Source organism: Rhinolophus sinicus, linkage group LG13 (assembly GCF_036562045.2).
Source record: "Rhinolophus sinicus isolate RSC01 linkage group LG13, ASM3656204v1, whole genome shotgun sequence".
In the NCBI taxonomy this organism is placed as follows: Eukaryota; Metazoa; Chordata; class Mammalia; order Chiroptera; family Rhinolophidae; genus Rhinolophus; species Rhinolophus sinicus.
The window spans coordinates 37,478,765-37,498,676 of record NC_133762.1 but is presented as its reverse complement, the minus strand read 5'-3'; the positions used below and the strand labels follow the sequence as shown (position 1 = coordinate 37,498,676).

At 47.6% G+C, this 19,912-nt stretch overlaps 1 protein-coding gene across 2 annotated transcripts in view; it reads left to right on the top strand.

Annotated features, from left to right (window-relative positions):
- The first annotated feature begins 1,510 nt into the window (after nt 1-1,510).
- ZNF341 (zinc finger protein 341) overlaps nt 1,511-19,912 on the top strand; it is a 44,677-nt gene continuing 26,275 nt past the window's right edge. The window contains exons 1-7 of one of the 2 annotated variants that reach the window (XM_019733882.2): nt 1,511-1,680; nt 6,866-6,976; nt 8,744-8,940; nt 11,422-11,571; nt 13,804-14,055; nt 16,592-16,787; nt 18,167-18,257. In XM_019733882.2, coding sequence (XP_019589441.2) covers nt 1,650-1,680; nt 6,866-6,976; nt 8,744-8,940; nt 11,422-11,571; nt 13,804-14,055; nt 16,592-16,787; nt 18,167-18,257 — 1,028 coding nt within the window. In that variant the 5' untranslated portion in view covers nt 1,511-1,649. The remainder of the gene's footprint in view (nt 1,681-6,865; nt 6,977-8,743; nt 8,941-11,421; nt 11,572-13,803; nt 14,056-16,591; nt 16,788-18,166; nt 18,258-19,912) is intronic. The other variant, XM_074318292.1, reaches the window with a different exon arrangement.

Below are 19,912 nucleotides of genomic sequence, written 5' to 3'. Positions count from 1 at the left end.
AGAAAGGGAGGAGGGAACCCTGGCCCTACTCCTGCCAGAGAGGCAATGGGAAGGGGAGTTTAGGGCTTGAGGTGGGGCCTGGGTCTCCAAGGTTCCCAGGAAAGAGGGTGGGGCATGGAGTCTGGGAGGAGGGGGGGTTCTTTGTGGGGGGCAAGTGAAAAGGCTCCTTGTGCAAGGGGGGGTAAGGGAGGGGAAGGAGGTAGCCATGGGGAGCACAGGGATGGTGTTCAGGGCAGAATGGGGAATTCACCAGTAGAAATAAGCCTTGAGGGGGGTGTAAGTAGACGGTCTGTGAGGTAATTTATCAGGAACAGTGGCTGGTAGTGTTCAAGAAAGACAGAGGAGCTTTGAACAAATATTTTTACTTTTAGGAGTTACATATTTATTAAATATAAGAAAATGAAAACTGTGATTTTTATTATTGCTTTGGATGAGGCTAAAATCTAATGAGAACATTTAGAGTCAAATCCATGGTAGTCCAGTTGTAGAAGGAGTTGGCCACGCTGGTGGGAGAAATGATTGATGGCACCTCCCTGGTTCCGTCTTCTCGCACAACACACCAACTCTTCCTCATCACCCAACGAAATCACTATCACACCTTGTAATTAAATAATATTTAAGATTTAATACTTGTGTGTTCCCCCTAACTCTAACTCCATAGGAAAGGACCACTGTATTCCTGGAGCTATTTATAGGACCTGGTGTATATAGTAAGCCCTCAGGAGGGGCTGGTGGAGCACAAAGATGAGAGATGTGTGTGTGTGTGTGTGTGTGTGTGTGGGTGTGTGTGTGTATGTCAGGGGTCTGAATGAGAGGTGGGAGGATCCCTGGGAGATCTGAATGGGCTTTCTGTGAGGCTTGGCTGGAGGTTGCTGAGGCAGGTACTGGGGGTTTATGTGACAGAAATGGAGTGTCCAAGAGGCAGCGATGTAGGTCTGTATGAAGAGGAAATGGAGATCCCCCAAAGGTGGAAATGCGGGGTTAAGAAACAGCCATTGGTGAATCTCTGAGATGATGAGGAATTAACACTAGGCTGAGGTGTTACACGAGGAGAGACAGGTGGCTCCCAACAGACCGAGACAGGGCTCACTGTGGGAGGGGGGGAATGAGAAGTCTATGACAAGGGATGCGACTCTGTTGCACAGTTGGGGCAGGGGTCCTGTTAGTTGGAGTTCCTCCTGGCAGGGTTGAGTGGTCCGGGTGAGGTGGAAAAGGGTTTGCAAAAGTGGGGGATACTGTGTGCAGTGGGAATAAGGTCCGTTACAGAGTTGAGGGTCTCACGTACGGTGGAGACCTGTCAGAGTTGGGGAGTTAGGTCCGATGTGGCAGGGGATGGGGGTCTAGATAGCACAGGAGGTCCAGAGTGTGGCGGCGATGGGTCGGTGTGCAAAGTTGAGGGTTCGAATGAAGGCGGGCATGCGCTGGTGACTGGATCATCCAGGCGGAGCTGGGGGAGTCCCGGGATGCTAGTGGTCCCGTGGGCCATTGCCAGGTTTCCCCGACTGGGGGCTCCCAGACCGGGCGGCGGCTCCCGGGCGCCCTCTGGTGGCCCCGACCCCGCCGCCGCCGCCGCCGCCGCCGCCACTGCCACGGCTCCCACAATGCTCGCGTAGCCCCACTTCGGCTCCCGTGGCGGCGGCGGCTCCAAGATGGCGCAGACGATCTTCGAGGCCCTGGAGGGTGAGCGGCGGCGGGGCCGAGGGAAGCGGCCGAGGGAAGCGGCTGTTCCGCGTTGCGCCCCCTCCCGCCGCGCCCTCGCAGCGCCGGGCCCAGGGCGCGCGGCGGCCGCGGGGCGGAGGGCACCGGGGCCGGAACAGCCGCAGGGCGGGAGGGGCGCGGGAGAGAACAGCCGCGGGAGCTGAGGCCCGGCGGTGGGGTGGGGGCTATGAGACCAAACAGCAGCGGAGAGGAGGCTCGGTGGCTGGGCGGGCCTCTGAACCGGAACAGCCGGGGGAGCTGAGGCCCGGCGGGGGAGGGACAGGGAACAGCGGGGGAGAGAAGGCCCCGGGGGGGAGCACCGGGACCGGAACAGCCGGGGAGGGCTGGCCCAGCCGGGAGGGGGGCCTGTGACCTGGACAGCTCCAGCCGCCGGCTGGGCGGGAGGGCTTTTCTAAAGGGAACAGCCGAGGAGGGTGGGGCCGGCTAGGCCTGGAATCGCGGCGTGGATAGGGAGGTCGCACTGTGGACGCGAGGCTCCGGCAGGGCCTCATGTTGGGTACCGTGGGAGCGGCTGCGGGGCGGAGGGGCAGCCAGGCGTCCTGACCACGAAGAACTTGCTGTATTGAGCGCGACTGCGTACCTTGTGCTTTGACAGCCTCTCAAATTCAAGATAGGAAAGGATAGTCGCCACCTCCGTGCAAGGCCAGGACTTGGTGCACACATACCAAACTGGCAAACACTGGGTGCTCACTTTGTGCACCGTCCCGGGGTGCAGAGATTTATAAACTCAGACCAAGAAAGAATGGGTGCCAAAGGTGTGCTTTGCTGGGACATGGTGCTCCCAGACTCAAACTGAGACAGGTTAGTTAGCAGGTGGTTAGGTAGACAGGGAGGTCCCTGGTGGAGTAAGCAAAAGACAGCCATATCCTGAAATTCCAGGTTCTGAACTAGCCCTGAGGTTAATACCGTGTTTCCCTGAAAATAAGACCTAGCTGGACAATCAGCTCTAATGCGTCTTTTGGAGCAAAAATTAATACAAGACCCGGTCTTACATATAATATAATAATATAATACCGGGTCTTGTATTAATTTTTGCTCCAAAAGACAATTAGAGCTGATTGTCCAGCTAGGTCTTATTTTCTGGGAAACACGGTAAGTTATCTCATAAATTCCTTTTGGCAGGGCAAACAGAGCAGACCTGATAGACAGGAATGGGTTATTTCAATAATCCCTTCAGGATGTGCAAACAGGACAAACCTAATAGGTGAATTCCATTAGAAGCCACCAGCCCCCTTCCCTATGCAGGCAAGGGAAGGTATAAAAGTAAGAATTTTTGCCTCAGTCACAGGGCACCCCATTTGGGACCCCCTCCCACTTGGGAACTCGGACCCTTTGCTTTTAATAAACTATCCTCTTGTACAACTCCTTGCCTCTCCTTGTTCCGTGCTTCCATTCTTCGGTTTCAATGAGACAGGATCCCAGCATTCACTCACAAAAAACTATCCAACATCAAAACCAGCAAACACTGGGCACTGACTGATTACCCTATGCTCTGCAAGATCCTAAAATGGGAGTGGGCCTCAGGTGCAGGGAACTGTGGACTTTGGAGACAACAAACTCTGAGGGTCTGCTTGGAGTCATGGAGGAAGCCTGAGCGACTTCAGGACCATGCCACAGAATTGATGTTGGGGGAATACAGACCTACCAGTGTTCTTAGAGGCGGGTAATAACCTAAGTGGATACATAATTGGAGTGCAGACTAAAAGTAGGCGGGACTAGTGATAAGTGGCTGAGGCTTTGCTGCTGCAACTCCCCAGGAGCTCTCAGCCATGTTTCTACTTATTGGAGGATCAGGGTTTTCACCATGAAATGCGGGTAACCCTCCCCCTCATCTGGAGAGGTTCAGCTTTAGGAATACTCATTGAGCTAGACACAGCCCCTGTGCCACATCTGGTGGGAGACAGAAATTACAGAACAAGCAATTACAGAATTACAGAAAAAGTAAACAGTAAAAGACATAACCTCAGCTGGCATTCACTACTATGATTGGTGATGGATGTGGAGGGCCAAGGTCAGTGGTGGTTCCCTCTGGAAGGCCAATAGGGTGGGGTGAGGCCTGCTTTCTCTTTAGGTTCCATGGATTTCCTCATGGTTGGAATTTTTACTGCAAGAATGTGTTCATGTATTGAGTGATGAAGAAATTAAAGGAAAAATCTGTTGCTAGGACAGTGTGATGTGTGGTGGGCTAGAGGAAAGGCAGCAGAACTGTGGGGATTCAAGGATGACCCAGGCAGTGGGAACTACATTTGCAAAGCCCTGGAGGGAGTTCCGGGATTCACAGTTCATGTGGGTAGAGATGAGGCTTCTGAACTTTATCTTTGATTCAGTATGGAGCCAAGAAAAGATTTTCAGCAGGGGAGCAACACAATCTGATGTATGTTTTATAAAGTTCACCCTGGCTGCCCTGAGAACAGACTGGAGGGGGCCAGAGTGGCAGAGTGGAAGCAGGAAGGTAAATGAGATAGCTTCGGTTGCCCTGCTGAGAACTCATGATGACCTGGGCCAGGGGGAAAGCTGTGGGGATGGAGAGAAAGTGGATCTGAATGATATTTGGGAGGCCAAATAGGCTAGACTTTCTGAAGGACTAGAAATAGGGGGAGGGTGGGAAGATAGGTTGAGGGAAGAATCAGGGGGACCCCCAGGGGTAGATAGTGGTGCCTGTTCTTACTGAAGAGGATTACTGGAAGAGGAACAAACTTAGGGGTGGGGGTGAAACATTTAGTTTGAGTTCAGTTTAGATAGGCAGTATTTTTTACAAAAGCCTTTTTTGAGTAATTTTAGGTTCACAACAAAGTGGAGAGGAATGAAGAAAGATTTCCTATATACCCCCTGAACCCACAAATGCATAGCTTCCCCCATTATCAACGTAACTTGCCAGAAGGGTACATTTGTTAGCAAGGACAAACCTATATTGACCCATCGTTATCATTCAAAGTCCATAGTTTACCTCAGTGTTCACTCTTGATGTGAATTCTGTTGGACCAATGTATATAATGACATGTATCTGGTATTGTAATATCACAGAGTATTTTCTACCTTAAAAACCCTCTGTGTTCTACCTATTCATTCCTCCCCCGCAATCCCTGACAACCGCTGATCTTTTCATTGGCTCCATAGTTTTAACAGGCAATACTTTTTAAAGTATTAATTTTGAAATAATTTTTTTCCTGAGGTTTCACATGCAGTAGTTAAGAAATAATACAGAGAGATCCCACGTACTCTTTTACCTAATTACCCCAGTGAAATATCTTGCAAAACTATCCTGTCATATCACATCCAGTCAACACCCAGAACAAGTCCATCACTACAAGGTGTTGCCCATTTATAGCCACACCCACCTCCTTCCCCGATGCCTGGCAACCACTAATCTGTTCTCCGTTTCTAAAATTTTGTCATTTTAAAAATGTCATGTAAATTGAATCATATATAACCTTTGAGATTGGCTGTGTTTACTCATCATAGTTCCTAGATTTCATATACTGTTATGTATATCAATTGTTCCTTTTATTGCTAAGTAGTATGCCCTGGTATAGTTATACCACAGTTTAACCATTCACCCACTGAAGGACATCTGAGTTGCTTTCAGTTTTTTTACTATTATAAATAAAATTGCTATGCATTTTCATGTACAGATTTGCACACAAATGATAACATACAGTTTTGCATGAAGTAATAGAAGATTTACTGAAGCTCATTCAGGGAAACATGAACCCTAGGTTTGGAGCTCCAATATTAGGGAGAGCTAGCCTGGGGGAAAGTGAGATTGCCTAGGGATAGTATAAGAGGGAGAGGCGAGAGAGTCCAGGCAGAAGGAAGGGTGGCGTCCTGGAGCCAGAGAAGGGAGTGTTTCAAGAAGGAAAGTCCAGGGCTAACAGGTGATCTTTGGTGATTTTGGTGGAATGGTGGGGTCTTAAGCCCCACTAGAGTGGGTGAAGGAGGACTGGAAGGTGGGCAGAGGAGATGGAGGGTGTAAACGGCGCTCATCAGATACTTAATGTTGAAGGGAGGAGAGATGGGAACATGGGTTTGAGGGAGGGCATTCTAGAGAGACCTGAGCTTGTGTCACTGCTCATGGGAAGGACAGCTTTCAGGCACAGTGGGGGAAGAGGCGTCAGTTGGTGGTGAGTGGTTTCTGAGGGAGCAGGAGGGAATGGAAGGGAAGGGCTGGCCTGAGGAGGGACGCAGCCTGCTTTGTGACGGGAAAATATGGATTCACTTTGCTGCAGGAGCTAATGGTTCTAATTTGCACTGCAGTTAGAAGCTGGGACAGGCATGCAGGTAAGAGCTCAGAGGTTGGAGGCAGAGTCTTGGCTGTGGGAACAGAGAGGAGGAGGCACCCTCTGGGTTATTTGGGAGGAAGGCAATGTACCTTGGCAGCCACTTAGATGTGGGGAGGTCTGTCCTTCAGCGAGTGACATGGCTGGGCAAGTGTACTACTATGAACCTCAACAGTGACAACCAATTGGAAAACATGGAAGTAGTCAGCTTCTCAAGGGTCCCCCGAACACAAATTCAAATTATGCTGTTTATTGAGGAACAGAAAAGACAAGCGTGCATGGGAAAACAAGGGAAGCAAGGATGCCTGAGTGCAAAACAGATTGGTGGGGCATGGATGGGGAAGACTTGGTAACATGATTTCCAGAGGGGCTGTGTAATTCAGGATTAGAATCAGCCATGAGGAAGAGAGCAGCACAACTTTTCAGTGGCTTAAGTAAGCCAGAAGTTCATTTCTCTCATGTAGGAGTCAGGAGGAAGACAGCCCAGAATTAGTGTGACTGTGTTCTATAAGGTTCTGGGAAGCAGGATGGAAGGTGAGACAAAGAAAGGGGTTACTTACCAGGCAGCTTTTAAGAAAACTTACCAGGCAGCTTTTAAGAAAACTTCCCAGAAGCTACTAGGTAATACTTTTCCTTATATCCAGTTGGCCAGAACTTTGACATTCCTTGGCTACAGGATCAGGTGGGAAGTGTAATCTTTATGCTGGAGCCGTTTTCAGCCAAAGTCTTGGGTTCTATTGCAGTGGAAGTATATCGGGGCACAGCCAGGTGTCTGCCACAGGAGCCTTGCGGTGGGTCTGGATTGTAAGGGTGAAGTAAGAGCAGGATGCTGGGCCCACCTTCCAAAGAGGCTGCATTTCTTTCTTCAGGAATGGACAATCAGACTGTCCTGGCAGTCCAGTCGTTATTGGATGGCCAAGGAGCAGTCCCCGATCCAACAGGCCAGAGTGTCAACGCCCCCTCTGCTATCCAGCCACTGGGTGAGTATCTGCTCAGGTTCACGAGTGGGAGGGGTGAATGGTTCCCCATGAAGAACAAGTGGCACTCATGAGGGGATATGGGAGTAAACTGCCCACTGCGGTCCCCAGGATGTCCTCTGATGTCTGAACCTTCTCCCCTCTCTCTCAGCCTGGATCTTCATGCTCATGCCTTTCTCTGCTTAGCTCTGAGGATACCCTCTCTCAGTCACTTAGTGAATGTGGGGGTCATGACACAGGGAATGGTTAGGAGCCCTCATGCTTGGCAATGCTTGTACCTTTGACCTGGAAATTATTTCTCAGCCTCCCCGCTATGGAAAGAACAGTCTGATCATGAATCTCTCCAATTTACAGGCCATGCCCCTGAGATACAGAGAAGGCAAGGAACTTCTTTTTGAGCCCTGTGTGAGTCTGTGTGGTCATTTTTTCATTCCACAAACATATTTGAGTACTTGGGAACCACACTGGGGGGAGAGAGATACACATTGGGTTTGAATTCTTGTAGTTCCTGGCTCTGTGACTTTGGGCAAGTGAGTTAACCTCTCTGCCTGAGCTTTTGCAGCTGTAAAACGGGGATAATAATCCTAACTCATAGGAAACTTGTGAGGATACTTGGGATATGATTTTAGCTGTTATGAATAAGAAATGCAAGTTTTTGTGGTTTGTACAAGATCAAAGTTTATTTCAATGTTACATGAAGTACTGATGGGCATTTGGGGTTGGTATGGTGAGACTCAGACTCCTTTCTTGTGGCTGTACTGCCATCAACATGCAGTCCAGGGTGCCTGTTCCAGCCTCCCACTTTCATTTCAGCTAACAGGAAGGGAAGAAAGAAAGGAGTAGAAGTCATACCCCTTCCTTTTAACTGGAAGTTGCACAGACAGTATACATCTGCTCTTATCCTATTGGTCAGAATTCAGTTACATGACATGTCTAGCTGCAAAGAAGGATGGGAAATGTAGTCTTTAACTAGATGGCCATGTTTCCTACTAAAATTTATATTACTGTCTAAGAACGGAGAGTGAATATTGAATGGCAATCAGACATTTCTGCCACAGCATGTCAAGTGCTTAGCACAGTGTATGGCTCATGGTAGGCCCTCAGTAATGGGTAGTGTTAACTGTAGCTAATCATTCAGTTAGTTATTCATTCAACGAACATCCACGGAGGGCCTCCTATGTGCCCAGGACATATTGCAGTTATGGTGAAAAATAAGACATATTTTTTTCTTTAGAGGACTCACAGTCTGGTGGTAATGGGAAAAGTGTGACGTCAGAGGCATGCTTAGAGGAAGGAACTGTGGCCACTACTTTAGAAAGGCTTCCTGGAGGAGGTGACATCCAAGCTGAGCCTTGTAGAATGAGTTGTTCTGAGAGAGGCAGCTCGATGGGGAAACAGGATGCAAAGGCACAGAGGAGTGTGATCAGGTGGCCCATGTGGCGACTGATGGATAAATTCAGGCAGGATAAAGATTCTGAGTTTTTCAACTTTGAAGTGAACCCAGTTTATACTTTCCTAATTCTAATTTTTCAGTACCTTCATGCACATTACTGGATCCTCTCGCAGGTGCCTGTATGGTTTTGAAAGTTGCTAAGAAGCACAAAACTGACGCTTGAGACACACGCATGGAATCGCAGAGTGCTGTTAGATTTGCTGTTCTCCTAGTCTAGATGTCTCTCATTTCTCACTGTGATATCCCCTCCTTTATTCTTGCTTTTTTTTTGTTTGTTTGTTATTCCTCTTCCTCTGCTACTCTGGTGTGACCCCCAGATGATGAGGATGTCTTTCTCTGCGGAAAGTGTAAAAAGCAGTTCAACTCGCTGCCGGCGTTTATGACCCACAAGCGGGAACAGTGTCAAGGGAATGCCCCGCCCCTGGCCACAGTCTCACTGGCCACCAACAGCATCTATACGCCTTCGGCAGCACCCACAGCCGTCCAACAGGCTCCGCCTCCTGCGAATCGCCAGGTATTCATTTAATCGTTTATTTATCTATTCAGCAAGGCTTTTCTGAGTGCCCACTATTGTGTCAGGCACTACGGGGCACTGGGGTACAGCGATGAACAAACAGACCAAGTTACTGCACTATGGAGTTAGGTTAGATGGTACCCAAACAAATTTGTAGAGATACATTTTTTCCAGGATGTGCAGAGAGATAGGGGATGTCAAGACAGGAGTGGGAGATTTTGCCATTTTGTATGTGGTGCATAGGGAAAGCCTCTGTGAAGAGGTGACGTTTGAGTTGAGACCTAAGGAGGTGAGGAAATGAGTCATACAGCCAGTTTGGGGAAGAGTGTTCCAGGAGATCAGCAGGGATTATTCCAGGGATTATTCCAGGAACAGCAAGGAGGCGAGAGTGGCTGGAGCTGAGGGAGTGACGAGGAGGGTGGGAGACGATAAGGTCAGAGAAGCAGCAGGGGAATCCCGGCAGATGGGGTAGGACTTGTGGCTTTTACTCTGAGTGAGATGGGAACCATTAGATGGTTTTGAACAGAAAAGGGATACGGTCTGACTTACACTTTGACTAAGTCACTCTGGCTGCTGTACAGAGAATAGATTTGGATGGCAGTCAAGAGAGAAAGCCAGGAAACCCACGAAGGGCCTGTTGCCAAATCCAGGCAGTGAGTGGTGGTAGCTTGACCAGGGTGGGTGGTGAGAAGGATGAGATTTTGGAAATATTTTGAAGGTGGAGCCATCAGGGTTTGTGGATAGGATGGGTGTTGGATATGAGAACAAGAAGAGTCAAGGCAATTCCAGAATTGGAGCTGCCATTAACCAAAGTAGGGAAAATGGTCAGAAGAAGATTTGGCGGGGATGTCAGGAGTTCAGCCGGACATGTTGGATTTGAGATGCCCAGTGGACATTTAAGTGGCGGTGGTGGCGATGCAGACAGATCCACAGTCTGGAGGTCATGGGAGAGGGCCAGGCTGGAGGTATCTGGAGAAGCTTCCAGAGTCCTCAGGAGCAAAGACCCTGGGTGGGGCCTCTTAGTGGGATTAAAGAATCCTCACAAAAGAGGCTGGGCATGTCTCAGGACGCCAGGTCAAAGGAGTCAAATTTCCCTCTGACTTTTTGTCTCCTTATTCCTTTAAAACATTATCTTCCATTGTGTAGACATAATTCCTGATATCAAAATAAAAGCCTTCACACCCTGACCCATAGGACGCATAGATTAAAACTTTTAAGTTGCCTGAGACATCTTTTAACAGAACAGAATCATTTTTCTTACTCCTTGATTGTGACTTCTGTTAGCAGAAAAATATTCCGTCTCCCCACCCCACCTTTTTTTTTTTTTCCAATAGAAGGAAAGAGGGAAATTCCTCCAGTCCTGGGCAGGGAAATAACTGTAGGACACAAGTGGTCGGTTACGGTCAAACATGAATTCTCCTGCTGAAGTGACTTGGGTGGGCATGGATACAAGTTCCCATTTTTCATCTCACTGTAAAAATATACATGAGCCAGGATCTACACTGCCTTTTCTGGCTACAATGTGGGGGCATTTCCCTACCCTGCCTGGGCTGTGCTTGCTTGGTTGAGGGCAAGAACATTCTGTTTGAACCAGGACTCTGGGTTCAGAAGCCCAGTCGCTGCTGTCTCCAGGAGCCTAAGAAGATGCCAAGGTCCTGCCAGTAAAGAAAAGCAAAAAGTAAAAATAACAAAACACCCTTTCCATCTACTAAGAGGAGCAGTCACTGCATGTTTGACACTCTCCTGTAGGGTCTGCCTTTCATCCTCACTATTAACCTGAGAGTGTCTTATTATTTTTATTCGTTTATATGTTTTCAAGTAATACACGTTTCCTTTCTCCTTTTTAAAAGTTAGAATGTTCAAATCAAAGCCCTTCTGGCACTGTTCCTCTCCCCTGCATCCAGGTAACTACTGATGGATATCCTTGTCAGCCTTTTAAGATACTTTCACATACTATTTAAATACCCACATAAATTATATAGTTATATTGTTTTAGATTTAAAAAAATAAGAGTACATAATGTACATGTTATTATATAATTTGATTATTCCTGCAATACCTTTACCTGCTGTATAGTATTCTCTCCATGATTATATTGTCTTTTTAAATCCATTCCCCTGTTGATGGACATCGAGGTTATTGTTACTTTTCACTATAAGAAACAGTGCTGTGCAGAATACTTTTGTTTGTGGACATCTGTGAGTGTTTCTCTAGGATAGATACCGGGAAATATTATTGCTGGGTCATAGGATATTTGCTTTCCAGGGAGGTATGACTTATTCTTCTCATTTGGTACATGAGGAAATGGAGGCTCAGAGAGGTGGGATGCCTTGCCCAGGGTCACACAGCAGCAGGGAAGAGCAGAAATGGAAATGGAATCCAAGTCTGTGGCACTCCAGAACCCAGATCTTTTTCATCATACCCTCCACTTCCTTCCAGAGCCTCACACATGTTCTTCTTTCTCTCTCTCTCTCTGCCCAGATCTCCACATACATCACAGTGCCCCCATCCCCGCTGATCCAGACCTTGGTGCAGGGGAACATCTTGGTGAGCGATGATGTGCTCATGTCTGCCATGTCGGCCTTCACGTCCCTGGACCAACCCATGCCCCAGGGCCCCCCACCTGTGCAGGTAAGGAGGGGGCTGACTTCTCACAGAGTCTTGATTCCAATGCTGCGTGTTGACTCCTGCAGATTCAGAATCTTGTAGAAAGCAGGGGCCTTGACCTCAGCTCTCCCCCACGCTGAGGAGGATGGTTAGCCTCTCCTCGCTCAGTTCTGCTGTGTGTGGGGAAGCTGCCACTTCAGTGGGGACCCTGAACATGACTTTGGGGTTTCATAGCTACAGTCCTGCTATTTTGACTCCTGTTTTATTCTTAACAAATACATTCCATGTCCATTAGAAAAACATTAGAGAATACACAAAAGGAAGTAAAAATAAAAGAAGTTTAATTATTCATAATCTGGGATGTAAAGAGACATGGTAACTGATTGCAACGTGCAGTTCTTGGTTGGATCCTGGAGTGGGGGGAAAAGTTAAAAAGTCATTATTGGGACACTTGGGGAAATTAGACTATGGAAGAATTTAAGTATTTTAGATAATAGTATTATATCAATATTCAGTTCTTGATATTGGTTATATAGGAGAATATCCTTGTTCTTAGGAGATGCATCTGTGTACAGTATTGAGGAACAAAGTGTTATGATGTCTGTAACTAATTCTCAAGTGCCTTGGTGAAACACAATGTGTGTGTGTGTGTGTGTGTGTAGGTACACACACATGCACACACATTGAAGATGTGGCAGATTGGTAACAACTGGGTGAATTCAACTAAGTATAAAGAGTGTTCAGTGTATTCTTTTTGTAGCCTTTTGTGGGTTTGAAATTTTTCAGAATAAAATTTGGGAAATCAATAATTCAATCAATCACCCATACTCCCCTCAAAGAATACACTATCAAAATTTTGGTGTCTGGCTTTCCTGACCTTTGAATGTAAATAGAGATAAAAATAGCTTTTTGTATAAATAGATCTATAATATACACATCTATTTAAACAGGTCATGTTATCTGCACTGTTCTGGAACTTGCTTTTCTTACTTTGCCTTTTGTTTAACGTCATTCTCTATGCCTACACCTCTACCTCAGTATTTGTCAAAATGTTCCTCGGAACAGTGGCTCCTTGGGATTTTCCAATACAAAAAGGATCTCTGGTCAAACCAGCCTAGGGCATTCTACTTCTGTCCTTGCTCTGTTCCTGGATTTTTCCTATAGGAAAGAGACACTTTTGATTTTTGTCACCCCAGATTATCCCCCAAACATATTTGACTGTGGGACCCAAGGAAGAGCAATTATGAGGAGCGCCTTTTATGGAATACCGATCAGCATCATCACTTTAACAGCTGGAAAGGATTCCATCGTGTAGATGGGCCATCCTGTATTTAGCCAGGCTTCTGGGGATGGACATGTCGGTCATTGCCATTTTTGCTGTTGTAAAAACTACCGAAGTCACATCCATGTACACATACCTTGCCCACCTGCTTGGTTATTTTTGTAGAATAAATTTCTAGAAGTCAATGGCTGTGTTTCAGGGGACCACAGCCATCCACCCATTCGGTGACTCTCTGGGAAGATTCCCAAGACTCATGATTGTGGTTTATTACAGAAAAAAGACATACAGCTGGATCCCCAAGGGAAAAGGACACATCAGCTGGAGTCTGGAAGAATCCAGGTGCAGGTGTCTAAAGTTCTCCCCCTTGGGGAAGCGGAGAGAGGCTGCACAAAACATACTTTTCCTCCAGCAGGTTTTCTGCCCAGGGAAGCACAGCTAAGACTCCAAAGCCAGGGTTTTATTGGGGATTGGTCACGTAGGTGCCCAACCATTCCGACCAAAATTCTAGGCTCCCAGATGGGAAGATAGTCACCATAAATCATACTGTTTATTCAAACAGTCTAGGGGAATTGACACAGTATGGTCAGTGCCCCAAGTGGTGGGCAAAATACCCATATCAACATAGGGAGCCTTCTACAAGGCACGTTCTTGGATGCCAGTCAAGAGCCAGTCCTACAAGCAAGACTTTCTAAAGATAGCAGCATTAGGCATGCTGTAGGAACTCATTCCTGCACAAGTTGGGCCATTTTCCCCGAATTTCATAGAGAAAAAGGAAAGCAGCACCTGGCTGATGGCTCCTCTGTATTCTCCCATGACTTCGTTTCCATGTCCCCTCTAAACTCCATCCTCTGAGCTGCCTTGTGAGTGGCTGTTCCTTCCACGTGGCTGCCTAAGGCAAATGCCCTTCCTTACTGATGAACAAAATAGCTGGTATCAAGAGGTTATGAGGCTTTAATTTTCTCTTCTGATTTCAGGGCAGTCTGAACATGCATTCTGCGCCCAGCTACCTCACCCAGGCTCCACCACCCCCTCCACCCCCTCCACCACTGCCCCCACCCCAACCCCCCCAGCCCCCACCCCCTCCTCCCCAGAGCCTGGGCCCCCCCGGGCGTCCCAACCCTGGCGGCAATGGTGTGGTGGAGGTGTACAGTGCCACGGCACCCCTGCCTGGAAGTGGAACGGTGGAGATCCAGGCACTGGGAATGCAGCCCTACCCACCCCTGGAGGTGAGCAGACGCCAGGGGTTGGGGTGGAAGAGGAGAAACTGGTCATGGTCATGAGTAACCTGGACCTTTCCTGAGCACCAATTGTATGTCAGACACTGCAGGAGATACCACGGGGTGGGGGTGGGGGTGCAAAACCAGATCATAGAATGTACCACATTATGGGAGAGAGAGGTTTTAGTCAAGCCATCAAGCTATAAGTGTAAAATGCAAACCGTGAGAAGATGATAGGAAGTGTGGTTGTAATGGAAATATAAACTGCCCTCAGAGAGTGCTTAGAACAGTCAGAGAATACTTGCCTTTTGGGGAAAGGATTCCAAAAGTTATCTATGTGTCACTTAGATTTTTTTTTTTTTTTAGCAATCTAGGTATATCAGTTAGCTATGGCTGTGTAAGAAATAGCCACAAAACCTCAGTGGTACATAGCAAAAGGTGTTTATTGTTCTCACACCGATGGTGGTCGGTTTGACAACTCCATTGATCTTGGCTGGGCTCTTCCTTGTGTCTGGAGGTTGGCTGGCTGTCGGCTGCTCTAGGATGGCCTAGGGTGGGCTAAGTGGGGTGACCTAACTCTGTTCCATGCATCTTTCATTTTCCAGCTGGTTAGCCAGGCATGTTCTCACGGCAGTGGTGGAGGTGCAGAAATGCTCAAGGCTTCATGAGGTTTAGGCTTGTACGTGACTCAGTGTCACTTCTGTTGGTCAAAGCAGGTTGCAAGGAGAGCTTAGATTTAAGGAGTAGGGAAATAGACATCGTCTCTTGGTGGGAAAAGCTGCAAAGTCATGGGGATGGGGAGAGGTAAAGAACTGAGGCTGTTATGCAGTCAGTGCATCATATTACCATATGAACTCCTTGCTGAAGAGCTCTGAGCTATAAGCAGTCTACTCTCAAGGTGCTAGGAGTTCAGAATCTTCCCAGACACCAGTGCAAGGGGCATGGCTATGACAGAAACAGCCTGCCTGCACTTGGGGTCACATTATCTCAGCCATACAGACATTCCATGTCAGATAGTATCCATATTATATATATTATATTATAAATATATATTATATATATTATGTTATAAAATAGAAACCACTCTAGGTATTTCTGGCAGAGGGATTTAATATAGGAAGTTAGGTGCTTACAAAGCTGATAGAAGGGCTAGAGGAACAAATGTCAGGGTTGGCGGCACCACTGGGTTTTAGATTCACTGTTGTCACTTGGCCAGAGAACCAGGTCACTGCTGCTGCACCCAGAGGTGAGGAAACTGTAGGATTCTGTTGCTGGTGTTCCAGCTGCCCTGCCATCCTTGGGGCTGGTGGTCAGGAGAGGAATGTAGAGTTCAACCAGCCACTCTAAAACTCATGGCTGTAAACCCACCTGTCTCCTACCACAGCTGCTGGAGAATGGTTTCTACCTCCCTTCTGCCTTCTGCATCTCATGCAGATGCTTCTTGCAGGCAGAATCATGCTGGCAAGGGAGTCTGGGAATGTGGCTCCAAGTTTCCCACCCCTACATTTCAAGGGAGAGCATGGAAGGGTGTGGAAATGGTGCCCAGGGCCAACAGGCAAGATCTGGCAGAAGCACCTACGGCTGCCATATCAGATGCCCAGTAAATGTGTAAATGAATTCATTCATTCAACAAATATTTACTGAGTTACCACTCTGTGCCAAGCATTTCTCTAGCCCTGGATACAGAGCAGTAAACAAAAGCAGAACAGAAGTCCCTGCCTTCAGGGAACTAGGCAGATGATAGGATTAGTAAGTGACATACAAAACTTATTGCATAATTATAAGTTTAAGGAGAAAAATAAAGTAGAGAAGGATAGGAAGTGAAATTTTGGATAGGCTAGCCCAGAAAGACTAATGAATGACAAGTAGGTGAATGAATAAATGAATTCTTCACAATGCCCCAGTGTCATGATATAAGCTTACTGTTAACTAAGTTTGAGTGGCTCAGAATTCATTTTGGTCATTTCTTGTGGCGTCAGTGTCAATTCTCAGTTGAGGGACGCCTGCTGGTGTGGTGACAGGTCAGTTAAGTTGAGTGCTGGTGAGGACACAGATCCTTCTGACTTCCTGGTTCTCCTGTGGAAGCAAACTACTAATAACAACAATAATGGCAATAATATTAATAACAGCTAATGTTTATTGAGTACTTACTATATGCTAGGCATTGTTCTAAGCTCTTTACTTGTTAGCTCATTTAATCCTCATAACAACCCAATGAGAGGGACACTGTGATTAGCCCCATTTTACAGATGAGGAAATTGAGACAGAGAAGTTAAAAGACTAGTCCAAAATCTCTTAGGTGATAAGTGTCAGAGTCAGGATGTGAACCCAGGCAGCCCGGCTCCCAAGCTGCTTCTAACCTGCTGGCTTCATGAAGTTTTAAGGGTCTTGGGGAGTGGGTGACTGACCTACATGGAGGAGTTAGGATGGCGCTATAGATGGGGAGTGGCTGAGATCACCAGGCCTGCAGTGAACCTCCCCCCGGCTGGGATGACTCTTCCCCTCCCTTCCCAGAACTCTCTCCCTGACTCTGCTGTCCTTCCAGGTGCCAAACCAGTGTGTGGAGGCTCCAGTATACCCCACCCCGCCGGTGTACAGCCCCGGCAAACAGGGATTCAAACCAAAAGGACCAAACCCTGCTGACTCCATGACCAGTGCCACTGGGGGCACAGTGGCCACCTTTGACTCCCCACCAACGCTGAAGACCCGACGGGCCAAAGGTGCCAGTGGACTCCCAGAAGGTCAGCCCACAGCCTGGCATGGGCATCTTTCCTCAGCATTGGCCTATCCACAGGCTACTTCGTGCTGGTCTTCCCTTTTATGATGGATAGATTAAGTTTTGTTGCATGTAGTAGAAAATCCAAAGTAAGAGTAACTTCAAAATGACAGAATTTTGTTTTTCTCCTGTGCAAAACAAGGCCAGAGGCAGGCAATCTGGAGATCACGTGCCTATATGGTCACCAGGCACCCACATCTCTTCTGGCTTTCTGCTCTGCCATCCCTAGCTCATGGCTTCTGTTAGCATGGTGCCTCATTGTATAATATGGCTGCTGGAGCTCCAGTCATCAATTTCATATTCCAGGCATTAAGGATAAAAGGGGAGTCTCCCAGCTTCTAGCATTTCTGCATGATGCCTTTACTTACATCTCATTGGTCAAAACTTAGTCACATGACTATATCTAGCAGCAAGGGAAGCCGGGAAACGTCTCTTTTAGCCAGGAACATTGATGTTCCTCTTATGTGGGGCATTCATGAGGAAAGAAGAAGGGAAGAATGGGTTTCAGGCAGGCAAGCATCAGTGTCTGCCACTGCTTTGGAGATGCTAAGTATGGAGTTGGGGGCAATGTCAGAAGGTGGTGGGGCATGGTGAGGGCAGAGAAATTGAGAATTTTTCAGGGGTTTTCTAGTCAACTACTTCCATGCTGCCTTTCTTCCACAAATATGTATTGAGCAATTATGTGCCAGGCTTGGTGTTAGACACTGGGGATCCAGCATCTTGGCCCAGGATTTCCCTACCCTCAGTTATCACAGTTTAATGAGAGAGACAAACAAGGAATAAATAAATATTTATGGGTTACTCAAGGAAGGAGATTAATAGGGTCCTGTGATTGGGAATACTGGGGAGAGGCTGGAAAATGATGCTACCTATCCATCTGGGGGTGAGAAGGAAACAGCCTTGTGGCTATCTGAAGGGCTGGCATATCCGGCAATGGGAGCAGCAGTGCACAGGTGCTGAGGTGGGACCATGTTGGATGTCTTTCAAGGTTAGCAAGGCGTCCACTGTAGCTCGATGAAGAGAACGATGAGGTTGGCAGGAAGCAGAGGATGCAGAGCCCTGTGGGCCACAGCAGAGAGGTTGGATTTTATCCTAGGCCAGAGGGGAGCCTTTGAGGGGTTTGTCCTGGTCTCCTGGCCAGAGCATGCCCTGAGCTTTCCCACCCCCCAGGCACTGGGAGAGGCTCCCCTGTGCCTCTTCTCCTGCCTGTCCATGGGTATAGACCTCTCACAATCTGGAATTTCTGGTCTCAGGGCCAGGGGTTTGAGTGGCTGGAGGCTGTCCTTGGCACCCACAGTTGTGCCTCCAGCCTCACCATCTCCCTCCTCTTACTTTGTCTTTCAGCTGCAGGGAAGCCAAAGGCTCAGAAACTCAAGTGCTCATACTGTGATAAGTCATTCACCAAAAACTTTGACCTACAGCAGCACATCCGAAGGTACCCAGGCATGGTGGGGCAGGTGGCTCCTGGGCAGCCCTGGCTGGGAGGCCATCCCGAGTGGAAGCAAGGTTCCCTTTGCAGCTCCCTAGCCTGGGTGGTGACCAAGGCCCCATCTGTCCTGTCATGGTTCTCAGACCATCAGTCCAGGTCAGAATGGTTTCCCTTTTCTCTTTTAGGAGCTGTGGGAGGGATCTGTGAAAGCGATCTGTGAAAGCTGTGTGGCCTGCCCGCTATGATGGGAAAGGTCTGGGGGGGGGGGGGCGGGCAGAGAAATGTACTTGAACGGATAGGGGCTTTGTAGGCGTGAGGGGTGCCTCAGTCTTCACCTCTGCAGAAGGGGCTGACCTCAAGGGCTGCCATGCTCTGCGTCTATAGCTATGAGCTCTCTGCTCACTCAGGACAAACCACTATACCTCTTGTCCCAAGAACATGCAGGGAGCCCCGCTGGGCCTCAGGATTTCCTCTGGGAAGTGGAGGGGTAGACTTGTTCAGTGATTCTCACAGAATCATGAAGATGATTTTAGGGGGTTCATGGTTATGGTGTTAAAGACTTCTGAAAGACATAGTGAGAAAGTTATTCTCTTTTCAGTTTCTTTCAGTCCTAGGAGAATCAAAGGAGAAAGCCTCAATTTGATCTGTCTTAATGCCTCACACATTCTCGTATGCTTGCACATCTTTTATCAGAGACAGAGAGAGAAAAAACAAACCTCTCTCAAACCATGGCAGGCAGCGGCTTTTCTCCAGACCAGGGTTCCCACCTTGGCACTATTGACATTTTAGATCACATCATTGTTTTCTGTGGGAGGCTGACCTTTGCTTGGTAGAATGTTTAGCAGCATCCCTGACCTCTAACTATTAAATGCTAATAGCGCCCCTCATCCCTCACCTGTGACAACCAAAAAATGTGTTTAAACATTGCCAAATGTCCCCTGGAGGGTAAAATCAACCAAAAGTCGAGAATCACTGATCTACACTGGTGTTGTCCAATAGAACCTTCTGCAAAGATGGAAATGCCCCAGATGGTGCTGTCCAGTAGGGTAGCGACTGATGATATATGGCTACTGAGTGCTTGAAATATGGCTAGTGTGATTGAGAAACTGAATATTTTATTTATTTTATTTTAATATTTCTAAATAGTCCACGTGGTTTGTGTCTACCTTATTGGACAGTGCAGCTTTAGATCTTAATAATAGTGTTTTATGAATTACTGCATTTTTTTATTACTTTGTATTTACGACAAATGGTTATCCATATACAACAATAGGAAGCTTCATTTTGAAATATTTTTAGTTTTAAAACACAAAATTAATTTGGAAGGCAATGTTGAATAAGGGTACAAGTGCTGTGCAGTGACACCTAGGATATTTCCTCATTCAAATAACAGAAATCCCTATTTAAATGGGCTTAAACAATTTGGAAATGTTTCATCTCATAGTATGAGATGGCCATAGAGAAGGTCAGCCCTGGGGCTGGTTGATTCAGCAGCTCAGTGATGTCACCAAGAGCATGGGGTCTTTCTGTCTCTGGTCTGCCTGCTTCAGCAAGAGGGCTTGTCCTCATGGGTCAGAGTGGTGGCCAGCAGCATCTAGAGGCTCTGTCTGGGCCTTCCTGGTGGCTGTTAGCTCCGGGGCTGAGGCCACATCTCCATTCCT